The sequence below is a fragment of the Anabas testudineus genome, chromosome 18 (genome assembly GCF_900324465.2).
Source record: "Anabas testudineus chromosome 18, fAnaTes1.2, whole genome shotgun sequence".
NCBI classification, from domain to species: Eukaryota; Metazoa; Chordata; class Actinopteri; order Anabantiformes; family Anabantidae; genus Anabas; species Anabas testudineus.
The window spans coordinates 20,760,368-20,786,485 of record NC_046627.1 but is presented as its reverse complement, the minus strand read 5'-3'; the positions used below and the strand labels follow the sequence as shown (position 1 = coordinate 20,786,485).

The 26,118-nt window shown below is 37.2% G+C and overlaps 2 protein-coding genes across 2 annotated transcripts in view; both read right to left on the bottom strand.

The window, feature by feature from the left end:
• LOC117153013 (basement membrane-specific heparan sulfate proteoglycan core protein-like) overlaps positions 1–26,118 on the bottom strand; it is a 278,634-nt gene that overhangs the window by 75,728 nt on the left and 176,788 nt on the right. The gene's annotated exons all lie outside the window — the stretch shown is intronic.
• Positions 1–26,118, bottom strand: part of LOC113157391 (Fc receptor-like protein 5) — a 107,575-nt gene that overhangs the window by 66,355 nt on the left and 15,102 nt on the right. Inside the window, 2 exon segments of the mRNA XM_033326560.1 lie at positions 15,267–15,539; positions 16,021–16,118. Of these exon segments, the coding sequence (XP_033182451.1) occupies positions 15,267–15,539; positions 16,021–16,057 (310 nt within the window). The 5' untranslated portion in view covers positions 16,058–16,118.

Here is a 26,118-nt window from a genome sequence, read left to right as displayed (position 1 = left end):
CACTTTTACATATGAACTGTGTTTCAAAGGAAAAGAGACAGAGAGAAAATTAAAGAATTAAATAAAACAATGTGAAATCAGATAAAACTGTGGTATAGTAGACAATAAGTCAAAAATATGTGTAATTTTTCAGTGTAACATATATTTTACATTGTGTGTTTATTTGTGTATGTTATACTGCGTAGTGTTCACTGCCCTCACCCCCTTCATATTTCATGTATTGTGAAAATGGTGAATTTCATGTCTGTGTATGTCTGAAGACTGTGTTTATACAAAGATCTTGTGTGTGAATGTATAATACATATGTATATCAAAATATTGAATGCAGTGGTTGCATTGTCTCTTTGTTATATATATATATATATATATGTGTGTGTATGTGTGTGTGTGTGTGTGTGTGTGTATGTATGTGTATACTTATATACACATATTTAAACCTTTTGTACAGTAATCAATACCAGAAGCTGACTACAACTGTTCCTCACTCAGTATGTGAATACTGCAGCTATTAGGTTTTTTAAATTGTATTTCTGGGTTACTGTGGCCTAGTTGGTAGGGCAATTGTCTACAATCCTGGACTAGACACTGAACCCCAAACCCTTGATGCCACAATGCAATTATTTGGACTCATAAAGGGTTCTAAAATAAAAAATCAATTACAAACTGTTTTACTTTATTACAAACATAATGGTAAGAAATATATAATAAAATCATTTATTGATTAAAATGACTCCCAGTTATTAGTGATCTGTGCAGCAAAGTCATGTGGTAGTGAAGGCAGGAAAACAGAGCAAAGGTTGGCAGAGGGGGGAGGTGAGGTGAGTGTGACTGAGAGAGGGAGGTGAAAGAAAGAATTATGTAACATCTGCTGCTAGAGAGGATATGACTGAACTGACATGTGACATTTGTGTGTTTTATTATATATTTATACAACATGGATGCATTTTTGTGTTTGTACTTACCAAGACATTCAGACCTGTTTCTAGTTTCTTCAATTCCCTCAATATTCAAATGGAAACTACTTAAAAATGAAAAGAAATGTGAAATACATAATGCTATTTTGTTCATGTTCAGTGCTTCAGTGTTTTTATTTAATTTAAGAAAACACCACAATCATGTAAATGTCTTCTGCTCTACTTCTCTCTAACCCTCATACTTATACTTCGCAGGGCCCCCTCCACACAACATTCCTGAGGAACTAGGTATATGTGTACCATAAAGAAAACATAAATTTCTTCTACACATAGGTTGACTGTTCATACCATAAAGTCCCACTACAGGTCTGTATTTTTCACTCGTGACCTTGTGACCCCGAACTCCATCTCCTACCCATGTCCTATCTGTGAACCCTTGTCCTGTCTAGGAGCGCTTGCCTTCTTTCATACTGAAGTTGAAATAGTCTAAACATTTTTCCACAGTAAAATTAAAACACATGTAAATTGTAGATATTCACACAAACAGACCAAACATCGGAACGGGGCTTAAGATTAATGGCTGCTGGTCAAAACATTGATGACTCACCTGATACAATTAAAGAGATGATTTAACTGGTTTTTATAGTTTTACTTTTAGTGCTCCTGTGGAAACTAGAGAACTGGTATCGACCACTGTAGCCTGTAGATAGATGTTGTAGTGTGAAGCGTTTATATGAATTGTACCAAACAAACACTCGACCATCCTTGTAGATTTTATAAAACCAGTCAGTGTCTTTTTCTTCCTTCATGTCACGAATATGAAGTTAAAAGACTCTCCAGTAAAAAAAAAAAAAACTGGACCAGTTGGGATCAAGGGTCAAATCAGCATCTAAAACCAACAGAAACAAACTTACAACACTAAGTAATCAATCAATATAAAAATTTTTATTCTATCAGAGTTTATATTTTTGGACCCAATTAAAACGCCAGACACAAGTAAAAAGGTTTGATGAAAAATGGGGAAAAACAAGAGATAATACAATTCTGGGTGAGAAAAAAGTAACAAAACGCAGCAAATGACAAGGTAATTGGCAAAACTAGAGATACAAAAAAACCCCCCCAAAAAAAACCAGAACAACCTAATACATAGAGGGAGGTTGAAAAAGCAGAGTCAAAACGGGTGGCGCTGATCAGGTGAATAATAGCAGGAGAGACCAGGTGCAAAGCATGAGGGGTGATTAAGTAAAGCTGAAGACAGAGGGAACTGAAAGAAACCACAGGTGGAGCAAAATAACAGCATGAAACAGGAAGAGGAACCAGGATCATGACAAGAACTACTCACAGAGAAGAGAGAAGATTGTGTTCAGCACTGAAATAAAGACTGAAACTTAGCACATCACAAGTAAAACACAGCAAAATCCTGGAAACTCTGTGAAAACACAAGTTACATTTCTTTTCATGTGATGTAAAAGTCAAATAGCATGACATTGGACCTGATCTTTCTGGTAATTGATGAAAGAGCAGCTTGATAAATAGGAGACAGGTTGTGTCTAAGGCCTCCACCTCTGTTGAGTAAAGGGGGGCTTGATTTGCACATGCAAAGCTTCCCTCACACCTCTCACAAGCCACTAATTGTACTTACGTATAATATGTCCAATACATAGTGGTCAAAAAGACCAGGCACAATGCACACATCCACCAGGTGGGTGGTTGGTGTGAAACCGACCTGGAGGAAAAATATTGTTGTCTCTAACAAACTATCCTCAGACTAAAGAAGCTAGTCAAACACAAACCCTGACTTCACAGGACTTTTCTAAAATGATATAAAAACTAAAATCTGTGATTTGTCAACACACTTGAATCTTAGTCTGACAAAAGTGATGTTGTGTGTGTTTTTAAAGGGCAGGACAGCTTACAGCAACACTTTTAATATCATCACACTGATTGGACTCAAGGTTGGCTCACTCCTGGCTCCAATTAGCTCTTGGAGAAGTCATTAGGCTAGGGGTTCACATACTTTTTCCACCCTGCACTGTGAATGTTTACATGTTATGTTCAATAAAACATGAAAACATATGTTAGTGTAGTATTATTTTAACGTGTTTATATTAAGATCAGAGCACATTTTATGACAAATTAATGCAGAAAACCATGAAATTCCAAAAGGTTTACAAATTTTTTCTTGCCACTGTACATGTAAGCAGAATGCAGTGCAGTGCTGAAGAAAAGCAAAAAGATTTGAGACACAGTAAATATTTCAATATTTCCTTCCTGATACAGATACGATCACACTGTAGGTAACTGCTGCCTTTCTAAAGATCAGTCCTTTGTGCTCCTGCAAATGTTTCTGCATTAAATGGTTCCAGTTAAGGGTTAATAATATGACCAATAAAACAAACAGATTTCCTCTTAGATTTAAATGAAGTATCAGTATTAGTTGGTTGAAAAGGGAGAGATGAAACCTCCCGTCATACTCACTGACATTAGTTCAGTACATCGAGTGTTAACAACACATGGTTGAATCCTGTTTCACTGCACAGTGAAATTCTTCAGCTTAAATCCCAAAGCTGAGGTTCAGTGTAGAGAAAAGTTTCCATCAACTCCACCGTAGAATATTTTTACATAAGCTTAACATGTGGTGAAATCCTGGTTTAACATTTGCTGAACGACTTCAGCCACAGAAAGTGACTGAGTTTGGCAAAACAGAAATAGTTTCATGAACAGAAGTGAATGCGAGGACAGTTCCTGCTCCATCTCCCACACAGTTTCATTTTATTGATATTAGTGATTTTTGGATGCAAATTGATTCAGAATTTTTTGCTCACTGCCTTCTGAACTGACTGCAGAGCAGAAGTTTCAGATGATCAATCAGCAGCTTGAAAGTCTGCATCTAAAGGTTTGAAAGTACAGATTAGAGAGAAGGGGAATGAAAGTCAGTGGGAGCAAGATGAAGTGCATGTGTTTCAATGACAGAGAAGGTGGTGGAACGGTGCAGCTGCAAGAGGCAGAGGTGGCGAAGGTGGATGAGATGAAATACTTAAGATCAACTGTTCAAAGAAACGGGGAGTTTAGTAGAGAAGTGAAGAAGAGAGTCCAGTGCCAGGAGTGATCCATGATAGAAAGGTATCTGCAAGAGTTGACAAGATGGTAGTGAGAGCAGCTTTGTTGTACGGACTGGAGGCAGTGACACTGACAAAAAGACAGAAGGCAGAGCTGGAGGTAGCACAGCTGTTGATGCAGAGATTTTCAATGGGAGTGAAAAGGATGAGAAATAAATAGATTAGAGGGACAACACAGTTAGAACGGTTTGGAGACAAAGTGAAAGTTGACACGTAGATGGTTTGGACATGTGCAGAGGAAGAATGCAGAGTATATCAGGAGGAAAACGATGAGGATGGAACTGGCAGAAAAGAGGAGAAGAGAAAGACCAAAGAGGAGGTTCATGGACATGGTCGGTGTGACAGAGGACCAATCAGAGAACAGAGTGAGATGGAGACAAATGATTGGTTGTGGCGACCCTAATTAGTACTAACTGTGCCTAAAGCATTTAAAGTATTAGAATAAAATTTCATTTTTAAAAAAAGGAAATTTGGAACTAAACTGGTTCCAATTGTCAGCAAATGAAATAAAGCTTAAAGTACAGAGAAACTCAGTGAAACATGTTTGTGCTTTTCAAGCAGACTGACTAAAGAATCTCTATGAAACTGCATGAAGAGTGGAGTTAGAACAGAGCAAGAATTAAAAACTGCTTTTCAGTGTAACTATCTTTGGTGGTGCTGTTTTTAATGAGGAAGTAGATGAAGAAATCAGATTTTAAAACTGAAACACCACAAGAAAACAGCAGAGTAAGGAACAAACTAAGTGAAGCCACTGAGAGATGAACAGTTGACATAACATCCTGTATGTGAAGAACTGATGGAAAACACAGATTTTCAACCTCATGTGGGGACATGAAAAACCCTGCTGTGCTTCACGTCTAATCTCTGCTGATCTCCTCTAGATTTACCAACACTTTCCCTACATCCACACCTAGTGGGATCTCACCATGAACACACTTTTCAGTATTTGTTCAGGTTTTTCATCTGAATGTCTCGGAGCTTTCTGCCTTCACGTAACTGAGATGAACGGGACTAGTTTATGACATTTCAAAAGAAAAGAACAAATGTCTTGTTGCTCTGAACAGTTCACAGAACAACAATCTGTCTTTTGTCCAGCTTGATAATGTCAGAGGGAAAAGACTGTGGGATGTGTTTAGTACATAAAGCAATTAAAAACAAACAACTTACTACTGGAAATATGTGTAAAAAGGTAAAAATACAAATAGAAAATACATAGTTACATACTGTACATATATCAGCAGGATATGTAGTAGATCAAACTACATTTACACAGTAAACGTGTGTGAAAAAGCTTCTCTCTGCACCGTCACCTCTGTCCTACTGTACAACTAAATGATCATTTAGCTGCTGTTTGGAACATCCAGCAATCTGTGCTTTGTGCTGAAATAACAGAATATGTACATCATAATCTTATGAGCATGTGTGATGATGTGTTCTGTTGTGTCATCTATTAACACATTACAGGACAAACTACTGAGCATGTTGTCATGTTTTCTAGCAGAGATGCTCACAGTGGTTTTATTAAATACTGTCAATCATTTGTCTTTGGTTTTTTTCCTTACAGGCCTGATAAAAAACACAGAAACAACATGGAGTTATCAGAGATGGAACCATGCTTTCTGACATTATTATGAGTTGTAACTCATTTAATTATTTATCAAAAAATCATCACCATAAGCTACATGGCAGCATTATTACCAAAAGATGTTCCAGGTTTGACTTGGGAATAAACAGGTTCATCTGTCGCTGCAGCAGAAGATTTTCCTGTGAACAGAAGTGATTTGATTGAAATATTTGTTTGTAATTTCATAATTAACTATGATAACATACTGAACTGACAGGTAGTCAGATTAATATCTCCATTACAGTTCTACAAAATAAACTTACAGTAATACAAAAAGACACTTATAAACAAAACAATTGTTAATTAAAAATAAATGACCCAGAACATAATACACAGTGTTCATAATGTCTGTTGGACAAGTACCACAGGTAAATGCTAATAATTTATGGTCATAGTCAGTCTCCCATTAGATAATTACTGCATGGATGATTAAATGTCAGCTACCAACCAGTTATTTAACCCAAACTGATGCAGTGAGTAGCTTCTCAGTTCTCAGTTTTTTAAATAACCATGTCAGAAGACACATGCTGTGGTTGTGGAAAAGATGTTAACCTGTTTCAAAGTCATGGACGCATCAGGGTAAGAAGAGAGGAGGTTGAAGTGATGCACCCATCATGCCTAGTGTCTACTGTACAAGCCGGTGGGGTTAGTGCTATGATCTGGGGCTGCGGCAGTTGGTCAGGTCTAGGTTCAACAACGTTATGTAACCAAAGAATGAGGTCAGCTGACTACCTGAATATACTGAATGACCAGGTCATATTATTATTGACCATAGATGACAATGTCGGGATTCATCTGGCTCAAATTGTGATTGTGAATTGTGTTTCAGGGAGTGTGACACATTATTTTTACACATTGATTGTCACCACAGAGTCTAGACCTTAACCCTATTGAGAATCTTTGGGATGTGCAAAAAAAGATTGTGTGCCGTAATCAAAACTAAAGGTGGTCTAACAAAATATTAGTGTGATACTTTCCTTTTGGGCAGGCAGTGTGTTTTTCCATTATGTCTTGTCATAGCTCAGGATAAAGGGGTCAAAGCCCCCCCTAACCCTCACCCCATTTGTATACTGCTTCAAATTGGTGCTGTTGGCAGAGACTTAAACATTTGCAAATTTGGATTTCATGCAGTGTGCAGACTTTACCCACCTTTGTTTTCCTTGGCTTTTCCTTTCTTGTGTTTGTCGATCTGGGAATACACCATACTGTCATCTGTAACAGAAACATGTTAGCATTGATTTGTTTAACAGATATATAACATACAGATGATGGATGAACAGATGTATTCCTGAATGAAAATAAAAAAAGAAAACTGTTGCATCAGATGTTGAAATATAAAAAAAAATACACTGACATCTATTTGTTGTCATTAAACTCAACTTTTGTCTTTGTATTTGTGTCCTAAAGTTTTCTTCTCCACCAACACTGAAAACTATTCTTACACTAAAGCTGCAATTAAACATTTCTACAAATATGTTTTTCAATAAATTACATGTTAACTACAAAATTGTGAAAAATAACAAAGCAAAGCATAGATACTAAATAGGAATACACATATAAATCATGCCTTGTGTTAAAATAAATCACGTAGGCTATAATATATCTCATGTTTTATAGCAGAGATGCATACAGTGGTTTTTATAAAATACTATCAAATCAAATACTTTCTCTTTGTTTTGTTTTCTTTTTCAGAACTACAGAAAAAACCACAAAAATAAGGTTGAAAAATAATGAAAAATAATGAGGTTATCAGCTTACAGGAAAATCAAACGCACTTACAGTTTAGTTTTTATATACAAAAATACTGCTCATGTGTCAACAACATGACTCCAACCCACTAAACTAAGCAGTGCTCAGCACAGTTCCAGTGATTTCGCTCAAATATCTAAATCATAGTTTTGCAAACCTGTGAACACAAATGTCATTATTTGGAAACTGTGTTCTCTCAGAAACACCTTGATGACCAGTTACTCTCAGTCATGTTGTAAATGTGCACAACTCAGTTGAAGAAAACTTGAGTCATGTGTCTGAGTATAAAAGAGGATGCATGTAATGACATCCAGGCAGAGCAATGATGCAGGGGGATGCAGCCTGACATTTTCCTCACTCACACTCTTTCTACATCAGAGTTTCCATGGACTCCATGGTCAAGTGAAAAGGGGTTCTTTGGTCTCACCAAAATGGTGCTTTTTGGCCATCAGACAAGATACTATGTTTGGCGCACACTAAACACTGCACATCACCACAAAAAGACCATCCTCACTGTGAAACACGGTGGTGGCAGCATCATGCTGTGGGGATGCTGCTCGGCAGTGGCCCTGGAAGGCTTGTTAAGGTAGAGGGTAAGATGAATGCAGCAAAATATAAGACAATCCTAGAGGACAATCTTATTCAGTCTGCACTACGGCTTGGGAGAAATTTTTTTTTTCCAGCAAGACAATGACCTGAATCATACAGCAAAAGCTTCACAAGTTGGTTGAGCGACAACAAGGTGAATGTTCTGGAGTCAAAGCCCAGACCTCAATCCAATAGGGAATTTGTGGATGGACTTGAAAAGGGCTGTGCACACCAGGTCCCCACAAAACCTGATAGAGCTTGAGCAGTTTTGCAAAGGAAAACAAAACATTCCTTCCTATTTTATACATAACAAAATACATAAATCATTTGAATCTTACTCACTCTTCACTGTCATCCAACTCTGTGGTGACTCTTTTCCTGAGTGTTGACATTTGTAGAAACCTTCATGTGACTTTGACACTGCAGAGATAATCAGCTCCACTCTGGTATGATTTTGGAGAAGTTTGTCATTTTGATAGAAAAACACGTTGTTGGAAAGTTTTTGTCCTGTCTTCAATCTGCAGCCAAGAGAAACAGACTGTCCCTCAGTCACAGGATGAACAGGACTCATCAGGATCATATCTGCATCTAGAAAACAGTCAAACAGTAACAAGTTTCAGTCAGAGATCATCTGCAGAAGAAGCTGACGTAGAGTGATGCGACATTTATTTACTGATATTTAATCTAATACTTACAAACTATAAGTTACTTTTTGACACAAAAACAGCTTTTCTACAGTTTCTAGGAATAAATGATCCAACACTTGATTTGAATTGTGATGATTGACACTAAATCTTCAGACTAATCCTGATCTTCACCATTGATAAGAGACAGTATGGAACTGTCCTCTCTTTGGAAACAGAATAAGAGTAAAGCTGCAACTGGGATGAAGCCAAACGACAGCTTGTTACAGCAGCTCTAGAGAGAACAGGACATATGGACACATCAATATACTGTGTCATTTATCATTTGAGCCCTAATCAGATGTGTCACCAAATGCGGTCACCAGAGGGAGCTGCTGTTTGAACAGTAAACTATAAAGTAGGAAACAAAAACAAAGACAACTGTAAAGACAAACTACCAATATTATTAGTTGTGATATGAGACTTTTGTCTGTTGATGTCATGTTATTTAATCTACTGTATCATGTAGCAGAGTCATGAACTAAACTCTGAAAACTTCACTTTGTACAACTCAGTTCTAAGGAAGTAAATGATATAACTGCATTTAGAAGATGCTGTAAATACAGAAATGAAATGAAAAGATACCAACATACTGTGTCCAGTGATGTTGACTGAATTAGTGAACTGTCCTGATCCAGACTCACACCAGTACACTGCAGAACTGTTCAGTCCACTAATGTTACATGTTGATCCAGTCATCGTCCCCCAGTCAGAACAGAGGGACAGGTAACTGTCCTCAGGAAACCTCCTCACTCTCCACTCAGTAGAGTTTCCTTCACAGCTCAGAGACACAGAGTCAGAGGTGAAGTGTTGAACTCTGTCAGGACTCACAGTGAGAGACGCTGATGGAGGAAAATCTGAAACACAAAACATGTTGTACACACACATGTTGTGACTTATACAGAGCTAAACAAGAACTTCAAAAGATTTCTCATTTTTATTAATATCATAAGTCAACAGGACACATGGAGATTTCTTCAGCTTTACAAAGTTCATTACTTTGCTGACATAGATTTTACATGTTGGTCACAGACAAATAACTGGAAGATAAAGATGAAAAGAAAGGAACAAAGGAACAAACTGACCTCCAGACCAGACAAACGTTGGTTTGCTGTGTTCAGTGTAAAACACTGGTTCTCCTCTTCCAGCTCTACACACATATCCTGCTGTGTGTGTCTGTCCATGAACCATGTAAGAATCCTCTTCAGTGCCACTGTCACTACCAGGTAGCAGCTCATATCTGTAGAGTCTGTCTGACAGTTTGGGAACAGTCTTATACCAGTAGAACCTCCATCCTGCAGATGGATGTTCAACCTCACACTTCAGAGTTACTGAGGCTCCAGGACTCAGCCAGGATGGAGACACAGTGAGGACAAACTGGGGTTTATCTGTTGGAAACAGGTTTTCTCAGTATCAACACATGTTATGTCTACTGTGCAACATTAAATTCAATTTATCTGAACTTGAATAATCTTGTAATAGATATTAGAAACTTTAAGATGGTCTAACTATGGAAAATCTAAATGTTTATTAACAAAATTGAAACATTTGTTCTTGTTGACTTTGTACCTCACTTGTAACTTGTCACTTTGGATTAAATCATCTAAATAAATGAGTGTAAATCTCTATGAATTATTAACATTTTCAGTTTGAATGACATATAACTTGACTTACTGTTGTTCACTGTCAGTTTGATGAAATCACTCCACTCTGTTGTTTTATATTGAGCATTTTTCTTTCTGCCTTTACACCTGTAGTTTCCACTGTGGGATGAAGAAGCAGAACTAATCCTGAATTCACTTTGATTTGAAGGTTTGATGGAGCTGGTTGTTTCCCATTCATATTCCCACTCAGTGTCTCATCCATGAATCTCACGTCTGACAGTGATCAACTCTCCATGGTAGATCTCAGACCAGTTGGGATTCAGAGTCGCAACCACCCTGTTTGAGACTGTTCATGTTCAACAATTTACAAGAACAACAAAGATGTTAAATTGTATTCAGACAGATTTCTGTTCTACATTGTGAGTTTTAAATCTTCTTGTCAAACTCACCCAGTGTGTTAATTCTTACTGACTGGCTGTACTGGGAGTAGTAAACTGGTTCTCCTCTTCCTCCTCTGCACCAGTACTGTCCTTCCTGTGAGACACTGATTTGTCCATTTGACTTGAAAACAGCATCATGTCTGATCAGGAGTTCAGAGGATTGATCTCCTCTGTACCAGTAATATTTCCAACCAGGTGATGGATTCACAGAGCAGCTCAGAGTCACACTGCCCCCTACTGGAATGACTCTGTCATCAGCAGTGAGCTGTGGCTTTGGTTTCTCTGCTGTGGAGGTTTGAATAAATATAGATATAAATATAAAAACAAATGCACACACACATCTCATTCTACGATCTCTGCTAATTTTATCATGACCAGTCAGTCACCAAACTGATCCAAACCTAAATAAACAACAACCCAACAGGGAAACTTCACTTCCAGCTCCTAAATCCAATTCAGTTATTTTTTTGGTATAACACCAGTTCACAAGGTACTTTACAGTGTAAGGTTTAGGACCTTACAGAAAATATTTATACAAAAAATTATAGAGAAAACCCAACAATCCCATTTGAGCAATTTTTAGGCAACAGTGGAAAGGAAAAACTCCCTTTAGAGGAAGAAACCTCCAGCAGAACCAGGCTCATAGTGGGCGGCCATCTGCCTCGACCGGTTGGGGTCAGTGGAAAGAGAAGAGAGAAAAGAACAGCAGGTAACAAAGACAACAACAAGCAGCAAGAACATTGCGCAGGTCAACTGGATTCTGGAGATAACTGCTCCAGGCCGAGGATACCTGCAGAAAAGTACAGAGAGAGGGAGACAGAGAGGAGGAAACACAACTACAGGAGAGAGAAGACACAAAGTTAATGACATGAAATGGTGGCATTTGCATTGATACAGGAGAAAGGAGAGAGGAGAGGAGCTCAGTTTATCAGTAGAGGTCCCCCAGCAGACTAATCTATATCAGCATAACTAAGAGATGGTTCAGAGTCACCTGATCCATCTCTAACTATAAGCTTTATAAAAATGGAAAGTTTTTAGTCTAGTCTTAAATGTGGAGAGGGTGTCTGCCTCCCGAACTTGAACTGGGAGCTGGTTCCACAGGAGAGGGGCTTGGTAGCTAAAGGCTCTGCCTCCCATTCCACATTTGGAAACTCTAGGAACCACAAGTAAACCTGCAGTCTGAGAAAGTAGAGTTCTGCTTGGAAAATGTGGAACAATGAGGTCTTTGAGATAAGAAGGAGCCTGATTATTAAGTGATTTATATGTGAGGAGAAGTATTTTAAATTAAATTCTGGATTTTACAGGGAGTCAATGGAGAAAAGCTAATATGGGAAAAACATGATCTCTCTTGCTAATTCCAGTCAGAACTCTGGCTGCAGCATTTTGGATTAACTGGGTGTAAGGGACCAAGTAGCCAGGCAAGAGGAAACACAGGTGGATTGCCAAAAAAAAAAAAAAAGGGTTTATTTATCCAAAAATGTGAGGGAAAAATTACACAAAATATTTAAGAAATCTTAGGGCCCATAAAAGAGGTCAACAAAATAAACCACACTTAACAAAGTAGACTATACAAACATAACTTCAACTAAACAGACTAACAAAACCCAACTGACCTCCCTAAAGGAACACACGAGGAAACATATATAATGGCTGATCAGACCATTTGACACACACAGGGGGTAACTACAAACAACTAGTACTAACAAAACCCACTAACATAACAGTAAGTCTTTTCAGTTGTAAATAATTAAACAATTAATCAAAAGCAACTCCCTCAACAAAGGACTAATATTCACATAGACCAACATAGTATACAACATGCCAACCTAAATCCCCCTCACAGGTGGTAGGCTATGGTTCAGTCCAATGAGCCATCTTCCTGTATAAAACAGGTCTGTATTCAGGGCCGCGTCCTTTGCCCTCGGCCTGAGAAGATGACCAGCAGCAGCAGCAGCAGCAGCAGCAGCAGCAGCAGCAGCAGCAGCAGCAGCAGCAGCAGCAGCAGCAGCAACAGCAACAGCAGCAACAGCAGCAACTAGCCTTGGCCACCTCTGCACTGGTAACTCAAAATAACAAATCAACACAGGCAAGAATTATCAAACATAGGATGACAGTACAGAAGATAACTAAATGTGCACGCTACAAATAGAAACTAATGTACTGGCAAACAAACTAAATAAAGTATATTAAATAAACTTTGACTGTTGTCTTGCTTTACATTCTACAGGTATAAACGTAATCTTCCTAAATGTATAAACTGAATATGATGGTTAAGGTATAAATCCAAACCAATACATGAGGTTACCCACAGTTCACTTGTGTGGCAGCAAGTGCAGCCATCACACTGGGGTATCAGTAATGAATTATAATAGTCCAGTCTGTAAATAACAAGGTAGTTCTAGAGATTTCTTTTATGTATGAAGTAAAGGAGATATACTGGTCAATGATAACTCAGAGATTTTTTACAGTGTTACTCGAGGCCAATACTAGGTCATCAAGGGCAAGAAAGTGATTAGACATAGTGTCTCTGACATTTGTAGGACCAAACAAAAAAAGCTCTGTCTTGTCTGAAGGAAATTGGAGGATATCCAGGTCTTTATGTCTTTTAAACATGCTTGAAGTTTGACTAAATGATTAGTTTCTTCTGTTTTCATAGATAAATATAGCTGGGTATCATCTGCATAACAATGGAAATTTATAGAGTGTTTCCTAATAATAAAATTGGCTAATGGGGACAAATTTAAAGTGAAAAGAATCGGTCCAAGCACAGATCCCTGTGAAACTCAGTAGCCAACTTTGCTGTGCATGGAAGACTCATCATTAACATGTACAAACTGAAATATATCTGATAGATATGACTTAAACCACCCTACTGCTGTTCCTTTAATCCCATTGAAATGTTTCACTCTGTCATAAAATGTTGTGATCTATAGTCTCAAAGACCACTAAGATCTAACAAGATGAGTATAGAGAGTAGTCCATTGTCTGATGCTAGGAGATGATCATTAGTGACCTTTACCAGTGCTGTTTCTGTACTATGATGTACTCTAAATCCTGACTGGAAATCTTCATACAAGTTATTGCTACGCAGGTGGTCGTACAGTTCCTTAGAAACTACCTTTTCCAGAATTTTAAAGATGTAGCACAGATTAGATATTGGTCTATAATTCACTAAAACCCCTGAGTCCAGAGTAGGCTTTTTGAGTAGGGGCGTGACTACAGCAAGCTTAAAAGCCTGTGGTACGTAGCCTATTTCTAAGGATAGATTAATCTGATCTAGTATGGACATGCTGATCAAAAGTAAGACATCTTTGAGGAGTCTAGTTGGGATGGGGTCTAAGAGACATGTTGATGGTTTGGATTAATTAATTACTGAAATTAATTCAGAATGATCTACGGGGAGGAAGCAGTCTAAGTACAAATGTGATCTTACAAATGAATCTAGAGCTATTGTACATACGAGACCATCCAAGGCCGTATGCAGGGAGGATCTGATCAATTGTTTTCTAATAGTTATGAATTTATTTGTAAATCATTTGTAATCATTGCTGCTAATAGTTAAGGGGATACTAGCCTAAACAGAGCTATGACTCTTTGTCAGCCTGGCTACAGTGCTGAATAGAAACCTGGGGTTGTTCTTATTTGCCTCTACTAATGTGGAGTAATATGTGGTTCTAGCTTTATGAAGGGCTTTTTTATATATTATTAAATTATTTTTCTAAATTGGTGGATCGCCACCTCCGTTCCTGCTTACGTGATCTCTCCTACAAGCTACGGAATTGTGACTTGTACCATGGAGCTAACTCTGAATCACTACCTTCTTTTCCAGAGAACAACACAACACAAGTGATCTCCAAGAGTTCAGTGTGGTTTAATATATTACATAAAACGAATACAAAGAAAACTACTATAAATTCTAATTGGAAATGTGAAGTATTGTATTTCAGAATATATATAAAAATATCAAACTGACCTGATACAGTTAGTGTGATGGTTTTACTCCACTGTGTTGAAGAATAGGAGTCTTTTCTGTTTCTGCCCCTACACATGTAGTTTCCACTGCTGGACTCAGAAACACTGAGAGTCCAGTAATTAACATGTGTCTGATGTGAAGTTGACTGAGGTGTTTTCCATTCATAATTCCACTCAGTGTCTCCACCTCCCTGGATCTCACATCTGACAGTGATCTTCTCTCCACTGAAGATCTGAGACCAGTCAGGTTGTAGAGTCACAGAGACAGAAGTGGAAACTGAGAGACACAAATAGAAATATCGAATTAACTGAATTAACTTGATTGGTGTAAAATGTCCTGACAGATGTGTTGAAATATTAGAAACACAGGAACTACTAACCTTTTTTGTACTCGTTCGCGCTCATTTGTAATACCCTCCAATTTCCTATGATAAAACACGTTTTAATCTTACTGTGGAATCTTACAAATTGTAGATAGTAACACAAACAGACCAAACATCTGAACAGGCCTTAAGAATAATGGCTGCTGGTCATAATAAACATTGTAATGATGATAAAACATCGATGACTCACCTGATACAGTTAAAGAGATGATGTTACTGGTTTTTATATGATTTGAGCTCCTGTGACGACCAAAGCACTGGTAGTGACCACTGTCTCCTGTATATAGAGGTTATAATGTGAATTATGTGCATTTATGTGAATTGTGCTGAATAAACTCTCGACCATCTTTCCTCCATCTGTATTCCCAGTTAGTGTCTTTTCCTTCCTTCATGTCACATATGAAGGTCACAAACTCTCCAGCAAAAAAACTGGACCAGTTGGGATCAAGGGTCAAAACAGCATCTAAAACCAATAGAAACAAAAATTAAAACTGAATATAATGAATAATGAATATAAAGTATTACAGTACAAACTACTTTACTCACAGAAAGAGATAAATTGTAATTCATTACAATTAAATACAATATAAAAAGAAGAGTTCATTCAAAAAAAAGGAAGATAACTGAACATTTACCTTGAGCATATCCAGAGGAGAAGATTGTGTTCAGCACTGAAATAAAGACTGAAACTTAGCACATCAAGAGGAAAACACAGCAAACAACTGGACTTTCATTAATGACTAAATGTAACAAATGATCAGTGGTAAAAATCACATCAAACTGTATCTGATGATTTAACACAGTCGTCCTCTAAAGATCCTTCCTACAAAACAACCAAGCTGATAACAAGTGTGCTCTGTTCAAAGTGAACAAACCTCTGATCCTCTGTTCTCCTCACTACAACATTTTCTGTCATTTGTTCCATCAATCAGTGATTTACTCACAGAAAAACTGCAGCACACAGAGAAAAGTGTGTCCCATCCTCACATCCAACACCGACTCTGGGAGAAATTCTTCAAACTGCAGCAAATGAAGAGAAACTCTGTGAAAACACAAGTTACTGTACCTCCTGTGCTCATGGACTATGGTTCTGTATTATTAGCTTATTTACTGGTACATTTGAGGACTTATATACAGTAACTAGTCATATGTGATTTAATCCTTTATGTTGAGCTCATTGTTTGAACAAATATTGACAATATCTGTTTATTTTATTACCAATAAATAATGAGGCTGAAATCACAGCACAACAACAATGGAAATGAAAACAGTTTATATGTGAAGTAAATATGAGAAACATGAGTGAAGAACATTGTTAGTAGAGTGTTTAGATAACAGGATGGGAAACAGGAGACTTGTACAGTTTTTGTACTAGAAATACAGAAAATGCTGATGAACTGGTTTTTGGAGTTTCCATATATTTTAACAGCAGAGACAGAGATGACTTCTTGAGCTACATTTAAAACACAACAACAACTGTTTAAATGATGTCATGGTTAAAATCTTGATGGTAGATGGTTGAAGTATCCCAATATTGTACTTGTGTCCAGTACTTGAGTTACTGTACTTAATGTAATTTCCACCACAGATGTTCCCTGCTGAGTCGTCAGAAATGATCAAACTGACAAAAAACCTAATGTAAACTGTTTTAGAGAAAACTCATCCGGATTTTTTTGTCACCGTTTCGGCCTGGCCCGGCCAGCTTTGGATTTTCCCCAGTTCTCCCTCTTCCTTCAGCCATTTCTCTCCCTGCGCTCCCAGTAATTGATTGCACATTTGCTCCACCTTTGTTTCCCCTTCCCTACAAAAACTCTTCTCAGTTCTTTCCCCTCTGTCAGATCATCTGCCTGCTATTAACCCTGTTCCTAGGCCTATTTTCTCCCTCCCTGGATAATCTCTCTACATATACACAAGTTTCTAATCTCATATTTGACATATGTACATGATGGTAGCTCAGCCTGAATACACTGATTGTGAATATATGTACATGTAGAAAACTAAGCAGTCCAGTAAAGTGTTACCACAGTCCTCCAAACTGAGAAACTGGACAAACTCCTGACTCTCTGCTCTTCTCATAATTAATATTTCCTTCAATTGTATCATTCAAACAGAGAAAGTCGTGTACTCACGGAATATCGTCAGCATCCAGAGCAAGAATCACATCGTCACATTTAGTACTGACTCTGTCTCTGTGTTTCTGAGAACTCTGTTCACTTTCAATCAGGAGAAAACTGAACCATCTAAAAAGAGACTACCGTTTAAAAAAACATCACATCTCAAACTTAAATGTCTGTATTTAGTTTGACCACAGAAAATGTGTGAAAACATTTTCACACTTCATGCTCAGGTACTATTAATATGAACTGTGTTTCAAAGGAAAAGAGACAAAGAGAATAATAAAGAATTAAATAAAACAAACATGAAATAAGAAAAAACAATGGTAATAAGTCATGATTATTAATAATTGTTTAAATAGTGTAACATATATTTTACATTGTGTGTCTATTTGTGCATGTTATACTGCGTCGTGTTTACTGCCCTCACCTTCTTATTTCCTGTATAGTGAAAATGGTGAATGTGATGTCTGTGTATGTCTGAATACTGTGTTTGTACATAGATCATGTGTGAATGTATAATACATAAGTATATCAAAATATTTAATTCAGTTGTTGCATTGTTCCCTTGTTTTACGTGAAAGCCCTGATTTTATACATACATATATATATATATATATATATATAAAATCACACAAGCATATTTAAACCTGTTGTACATCATTCAATAGCAAAAGCTGACTACAGCTATTCCTCACTCAGTGTGTGAACACTGAGCTAAACTCACTTTCATTAATGATCCACAGACAAATCAAAATGATTCAAAGACCTGGTTATTCATGTCCTACTTTAAATCAACAGGATTTAGATTTCTGATTATCTGACTGCAGGTTTGTCTGTTTCTCACCATCTCAGCCACGACGTTATGAAGCAGAGAGAAGGTTCAGAAGCCAGAATAAGGTGTTTACACGACACAGTATCATGGTTTCTAAGTATTGCAGGAAGTACCTCCAGGTTTGTCAGATCCAGTTTCATGTCTGGTCTTCAGTTTGTTGTTTTCTTCCACTCTCTAGTAGTTTTGTTACCACTCAAACCACTTGCTATTTTATTGTGTAAATGCTAATGCATCCCTGACAATGATGTCACAGGAAAATACTAATAACGTGTTCCTTAGACATGGAGTTCAAAGAATCTGGAGACTGTACGGATGGACAGACTACCTGAAAACATGACACCTCCAGCTCTGGCTATCACTGACATAAAAAGTGCAGAGTGCAGCAGGTTTGTTATCTATAGTAAAATCAACTTGTAGAAAAGAATACAATTCATGCTGTGCTGCACCTGCAGTCCAATCTGTCATCAACTGATCTACATCTTTACCAGACGAAATTGATGTTTCCATTGTCCTTGGTTCATCTGACATGAGTTCAAGCCCAGGGAACTTGGCTGCACTTCTGCACAGCATTGATACACAGTGTGACTTCTCCCCCACCCTCTCTGATATAAGGTCTGAAAAAATCACATTAATAAAAACTGAAAACTGAAATAAATTGATATGATACTGAAGATGTGTGACCACGTTTTCTGACTTTGTTCATAAACATATTTCTTATTTGATACCCTTTAATCCTATAATAACACCATCATCCATTTTGTTGTGAAATTGAAACAGTTAAAAGCATCAAATGTCTCTGTGTCCATTCATAATGTCTTTCTTAACCATGGTCTTTGTATAGGATAATGGGGAGGTACTGTCCATACACCCCTTACAGGCCACTTTATTACCAAATATACCTGCCTACATACATCAGTGACTAAAATTACAAATACAACCATATTTCAGAAACTTCACATAGGTTACAGGTCTAAAAGTAGATGTACACAGTATTTTTAATATTATTGTCCATGCATTTCTTATTTTACTGGTGATTAACTTCTCTTTATACACCTGTATAGAATAAAACTAAAATGACAATGAATAGAGTTAATGTGTAGTAAAGAGCAGAGCAGTGGAGAAATGTGTGCAGACTTTATTAAGTAAGTATTATTTAATTATGCTTGAAATACCGACTGTTACATCACAGTATTCTACATGTCGACCATGTTTCCTTCTCAGGCAGCATAAATCCTTAGGGTCTTATTCACTCTTCACTGTCATCCAACTCTGTGGTGACTCTTTTCCTGAGTGTTGACATTTGTAGAAACCTTCATGTGACTTTGACACTGCAGAGATAATCAGCTCCACTCTGGTATCATTTTGGAGAAGTTTGTCATTTTGATAGAAAAACATGTTGGAAAGTTTAAAGGCATTTGCTTTGTATACTGTGATATATTGTTCTTTTGACTCCCTGTGTGTGGTTTTGTGGATCTCTCTCGATTTACGTTTGTGTGGCTCTGTCAAATTAACTACAAGTTAGCGTTTCTGATTGGAAAGAATGAGTGTCAGTTCTCAGGAAAAACCTCAAAAGGAGGAGAAAACTAAGGATTCTCTGCAAAAGGCAGGCAAACTAATGACCATCAAAGCTAGCCATAGAAACAAAAGAAAGTACAGCATAAGCTGGCACTAACCTACAAAAAACAAAAACCTCAGCAAAACAAGAAAAACAACAAGAAAAACAAAGAAACTGGCAAGCTGACCAAACTTACGAACCGTGGAGAAGCAAGCTAGAGGTCAGGAAAAGGGTGAGGAACAGGGAACAAACACTAGCAAGGAGGAGGGAACTGTAACACATATCCTAACAGACGTGAGAGCTTGAGCTTCGCTTTTGAAGAAAAAATTGGAAGATAAAAGAAAGGAACAAACTAACAAACTGACCTCCTGACCAGACAAACGTTGCTTTGCTGTGGTCAGTGTAAAACACCGTTTTTCACTATTTCAGAATAAAACTGGAATGACTGATGAAATCTGATTTTACTTCCTGTCAGATACTCTCAGTATGACAGCATCACTCCACTCTGTTGAAGACTGTTTCTTTTCATTTTGCCCCGGCACCTGTAGTCTCCACTGTGTGATGGCAAAACATAAATAATCTTATATTCACTTTGTTTTGGAGGTTTCACTGAGCTGGTTGTTTCCCATTCATATTCCCACTCAGTGTCTCCTCCCTGAATCTCACATCTGACAGTGATCATCTCTCCATGGTAGATCTCAGACCAGTTGGGATGCAGAGTCAAGAACAACAAAGATGTCAAATTGTATTCAGACAGATTTCTATTCTACATTGTGAGTTTCAAATCTCATAGTCAAACAGCACAAGTCAATTTAAAATTAATATAAAATAATACATATTGTTATGTATTATTGTTGTTGTTCTAATACAAAACACTTAAATGACACATCAGATTTTGAGAAACAAATTGTTCAAGCTAAAAATGTTTATTATATCATTTGTTTAACTTGTTCAGAACAAACAGCGGAACAATGGTCAGGTCAGCAAACACATGGAGGCTGAGGTAGATCTGGATCAGGGCACAGTGAGCTCCTGGACAGCCTGTGGTGGAACTTGGTGAAATCAGATGCACTGACACATAAAGTCCCAAAGGTGCTCATTTGAATTTAGCTCAGGGAAACTTGAGGGCTGGTCAGTGGCATCAGTGCCTTTGTCATCCAAGAACAGTGTGCACAGGTTAACCACATAAGTCCAGGCATTGTTGCTACAAAGATTGTATCCTGGTATTTCACAGCAGTCAGCCTATCTAATTAACTCTTCTTCCTCATTCTTTATTTAGGAAAGTCACTGTCATAGCTCAGTGAGGAAGACTCAAAGTGCTAGACCTTATCAGGGCCCACTGATAGAGACAAATTCTACAAGATATATAAAAAGATATTTGTTATCTTTGAGCAGATAATAAATCTCCACTGATTTTTTTATCACTACTTTTAGCTCTGATACAACTACATTTCTAAAAGACATGAAGGACAGAACTAGGAAACATTAATCAATCATCCAGCTTTATCTGAGCTCCTACATGAAGGGGAGCTACTTGCTTGTATTCTATCTAACTTGTAAGTTGCCTTAGATAAATGTCCAATGATTAACTGGAAATGTAGTTAGGTAAACAATAAAACATGTTCACGTACAGATCAGACACAGCTAAATTCACAGTGTCCGTTTTTCCAACATTCCCACACTATAAATTGTTCCTTTTGTGTCCGTGGTGAAATTATTGGAAATCAGATTAAACCACAGGCTGTTAAAATTCAAATGAAAACTCAAATATTTACATGTTACAGAATTTTAAAACTTAGTGTATGAATGTTAAACCTTGTCTTACCTGCAACAGTTCCAGTTCACCTAAGATTAATTAATTCATGAAGAGACATTAAACAAGGAACAAAGTTTTACACTGGTCTTATGTTACAGCAAACTGTGATGTAGGACTCATGTCCTTCGATACTCAGGAAGTGGTTCAGTACACAGTACAGCTGTGACTTCTTAGACAAAGTGGTAACAAATGAGAACTGACACAGGAACTGTTTAAATACACTTGAACCTTCACAGCATAAATCTAAAACACATGATGCCAGTTTGCCTCATTAGAGTTACAAGTTGAAACATGACCAGAATTTCCTGCTGTTGTAAAAAGACAACTTTATTTTGCAGCAGCTGGAATTAAGAAAAAAAACGTACCAGACCTTTATTTGTGCAGGTGACACTAATTGTCAATCTTACACACAAAGAGACAATGACATTTTTACAAAATGGTTTTATTGAATTAAGCACATTTACTCTTAACTCTGCCAGTCGAGGATCTTTTCAGGTTAAGTAAAATCACAGGAGCAGTTTCTGGTGCACACACATTTATTATCAACACTACAGTGACAAATCCTAAACAATCCATGTAACACAGAACAAAGACACAAAAGGAAACTGAGAATAGAAATATAAACTGTTATTTGTGAATAAATGGTTTGAAGAGTTGATTCTGGAGATGATAGTTATGACCTAAAACAGATAAAGATACTATTACTTACTTATTAAGTAATGAGTCAAATCAACAGCACAACAGGAGATGAGAACAGGTACAGGGCAACCAGAGAACGGGTAGTAACCCAAGGAACTGGGCAAATCTATCAGAGCGTTAAGATCCTGTTTATGTGCACACATTTTTAAATAAGAGCACAAAACCAGAGGTCAAGCTGGGATCATAACAGTCTCATCCTCATATGCAATACTGACTTTGTCACTTGGCTCTTTCCCTCCAGACTCCTGTCACCTGGACCCCAGCATCTTGTTAACCTGTCGACACTCCTTCCCAACTCACTCTGTCTCAGTCCATACTCACCTGTTCCATCCTCCCTGGTCCCTTATTCAAATCATACTGTGAATCAAACATACTTATCATCCAACATCAGTCCACCTCCCTGATCAACAATAATTTTGTCACCCAGAAGAGGTTCTCTAGTTCTGGTGCCAGACCAGTTTTAGCATCTTACTCCTCTCAACCCCATCATGTGCTTCATTAAAGGCAGTCAGTTGTCTTTGTGAGCCAACGAGCCAAAAACCTTACAGAGCTTGTTTCAACTGATTCTGACTAAACTATAATTGTGACACATGTTGGCAGTGCTGCATAGAATAAGTCCAATGACAGGAGAGAAAAGACAGGACAGGATGCAGCAAAAACTAAACACAGGAAACTCATCAAACATGCTGTTAGCTTGTTCATTGTTGTCATTATCTGTCTTATACTTCTACTCTACACTATACTTGTAAAATGTTGAGTTGTGCTTAGAAAATGGCAATATATGAAATAGAAACTAATCAAAGAATCACATATTAATATAGTTATAGTGTATATAAAAAGAAAAATAGGTTTGTGTAAATGCTGCCCCCTTGTGTTTAAACATGAATGTTGTTTCATGTCCTCTTCACGACCTGCAGCTTTAGTCATAGACTTCTCCAGCTTCACTGTGATAAGGAACAGTACAGGAAGTAATTTCTGCAAACAGGTATCACTCTGTTCAGTGACTCTATTCTGACAGTAGAGAGCTCTGCTCAAACAACTTAACTATAGTTAGATACTTTTTATTTCACATTTATCGTCAATTGTAAATGTAAAATGAAAATAATTATTTTTAGATGACTTCTACACAGTGTATCATTCTGTACAATCTTCTGTGTGTGTATGTTTCAGTGTTTTTCTATGTAACAGGTACTGCAACACCAGAATTCCCCTCAGAGATTAATAAAGTATCACGATTTTTTACATGGTGCCAGACTAAAGGTCTCTGCTCTGTGTGTCATGTATCTACAGTGTAGATGAGCAGTAAACAGTGAGCTGGGATTAGACCGTCATGAGACAGGTTAGTTTTACCCTACTGATGATGTGTTGTTGCAACAGTTTGACAGTCAAGGTCTAACAGCCAGAACTTTATATTAATTGAACAGATGTGGAACTTACATTTGATAATATACAGTAATTTTATAAATGACAAAAACATATTTCATATTTCCTCTTTACTGTTAGGCAAACTGTCTACATACATGTATATCAGTGACTATATTAGAAACATAGTAAAACATCAAAATACAATAAAACTAATTTAAACACAAAATGTAAATGAACATACATGAGAGGTTTTTATCTTTCATAATCTTTTTCTTTTTGTTTACTATTTTTTATGGGATTTTAATACATAATAACTTCCAAAATAAAGTCATATTTAAAATAACCATATCCCTACCCCCAGCGCCCATTCCTCATACTGCAGATAAAAATATAATAAAAAACACAAAACAAAACCACAATAAACAAGTGGCAAAGAAGCAAATCAAACCCCATACAGCATTTGGCTTAGTCTCTGTGAAATCTGTTCTTTCACATAATCTGCTATCAACCTGTACAAATACTGATGTTAGGATAACTTGGATGGACACACTAGTTTTCTAAATGTTAACAGATTTAAACATTTTTATGTTGTCGTCCACGTGTTTCTTGTTTTGCTGAACTCCTCCTTATACATCTGTATGAAACAAAAAATGTCAATAAATATAACGTGTACTTAAGACGTAAAGCAGTGAAGAAATATGTAAACACACTGCACAGATCACAGCTCACTCATTTGCATAACTGATTCTTCAGTGTGTCCTGAAAACTGAGGAGACTGACAACCAAAGTGTTGTTGGTGGAAAAGAGACTAAGTTCATAGACATCACTACACGTTCTCCTGTAAATTTGTGTGCTTCATTTAAAACAATCATAGTAACATACTTTATTGATCCCTTTGGGGAAATTGTTGTTTGGACAGCTGCAGTAGACGATGTCACTTCTGTGGGGTTTTGGTGTCTTGTCCAATGACACCTTGACATAGAGCCAGGAGTTTGTGGACAACTGCTCTACCAACAACAATGAAGTCACTGATGTTATCATTAATCTTAAAGTCAATTAGTGCTTCTTTGTAGTAATATTAATTGTTTCAATGTCTAATAAGAGATGGGAAGTATATATGTCATAATAAAAAATACTGCTCTCAAAATTAATACGACAAATATGAGTGTAGTAGTTTTTTCCAATTTGGAACTGTGTATAATACTTTTTATGTAACTCATATTTTATGTATCAGTAGTAAATACCCAGATTATTATGTATTTCTGTTTAATATCTCAGGTGGGTATAGTCATTTAGTTTAAGGTAGAAGATGTTATAGAACCTATTAAATGACGCTTTATTTTACTGCATTATGTGGCATAAACCACATTCACAGATTCATCCACATCTGTGAAAGCATAGTAGTGGAGATCAGGGTTTTTTCCTCTCCACTGTCACCTAATGGTTACTCAATTGGTTTTTAATATAATTCTGTTTACAGTTATATTCTGTAAGGTCTTAAAGTTTACACTGTAAAGTCCTTTGCCGTTTGTTGTGATTTGGTGCTATATATCTATCCATCCATTATTTTAACCACTTGTCCTCTGAAGGGTTATTGAAGCTGCTGGAGCCTATCCAAGCCATCATTGGGCGAGAGGTAGGGTACACCCTAGACATGTTGTCAGTCCATCACATGGCAGACATACAGAGACAGACAACCATTGGATGTGAGAGAACCCGCAGACATGGGGAGAACATGCAAACTCCACATAGAAAGGCACCCAGGACCTTCTTGCTGTGAGGAGAAAGTGATAACCACTACACCACAGTGTTACCCTGGTGCTATATAAATAAACTGAATTAAATTGAATTAAAGATGTTCAAAACACCTACAAAACTTTCCTGGATAACAATTACTAAGTTAATATTTGTATATAAATGCATAATATTTTACCTTAAAACAATAATATTTTAATTACTTCACACCCAGGAAACTGCACTGAAGGTTGTGGAATCCCTCTGGACTGCAAAAGCTGCAGCTCAGTCTTCTGTCCTAATCTTACTTCATCTATCTGCAGCTTTTGACCTCTGACACTGTGAATCTCCAGATCCTCCTGTCTGGACTCACAAATTTTAGGAAGACTGGTACAGCTATGACCTTGCTTAAATCTTACTTGTCTGGATGAACCTTCAAGGTATCTTGGCAGGGGCAAGTTTCTAACTCTCACTCCCTGTCCACTGGCATGCCACAGGGTTCAGTTTTTGGTCCTCTACATTACTACTCTATACTACATCCCTAGGTTCCATTATCCAATCACATGGCTCCTATCATTGCTATACTGACGACACAGCTCTATCTGTTCTAAGTCTGCCAGAAACAGTTTTACTTAATTAGAACAGTAATAATAGAGTAGCTATAGAGTCAGTGTTTGTACCTGTGGCCTCATCTGTATTCACATTACTGTAATCAGAGATCTCCTCTGTATCATCACATGTCCCTGTTAAGATGATCATAAAAAACACAAATACGAGATAGTGTAATTTTCAAACTCAATACTAAACATATTATTATATCATTACATGTTTAATATTTTTTGTAATTACTCATCTTGTCAGAACCTTCACCTTCAATCAAAACTGTGGTATTAAAGTATTTATTAGATGGTTTACTTGGAATAA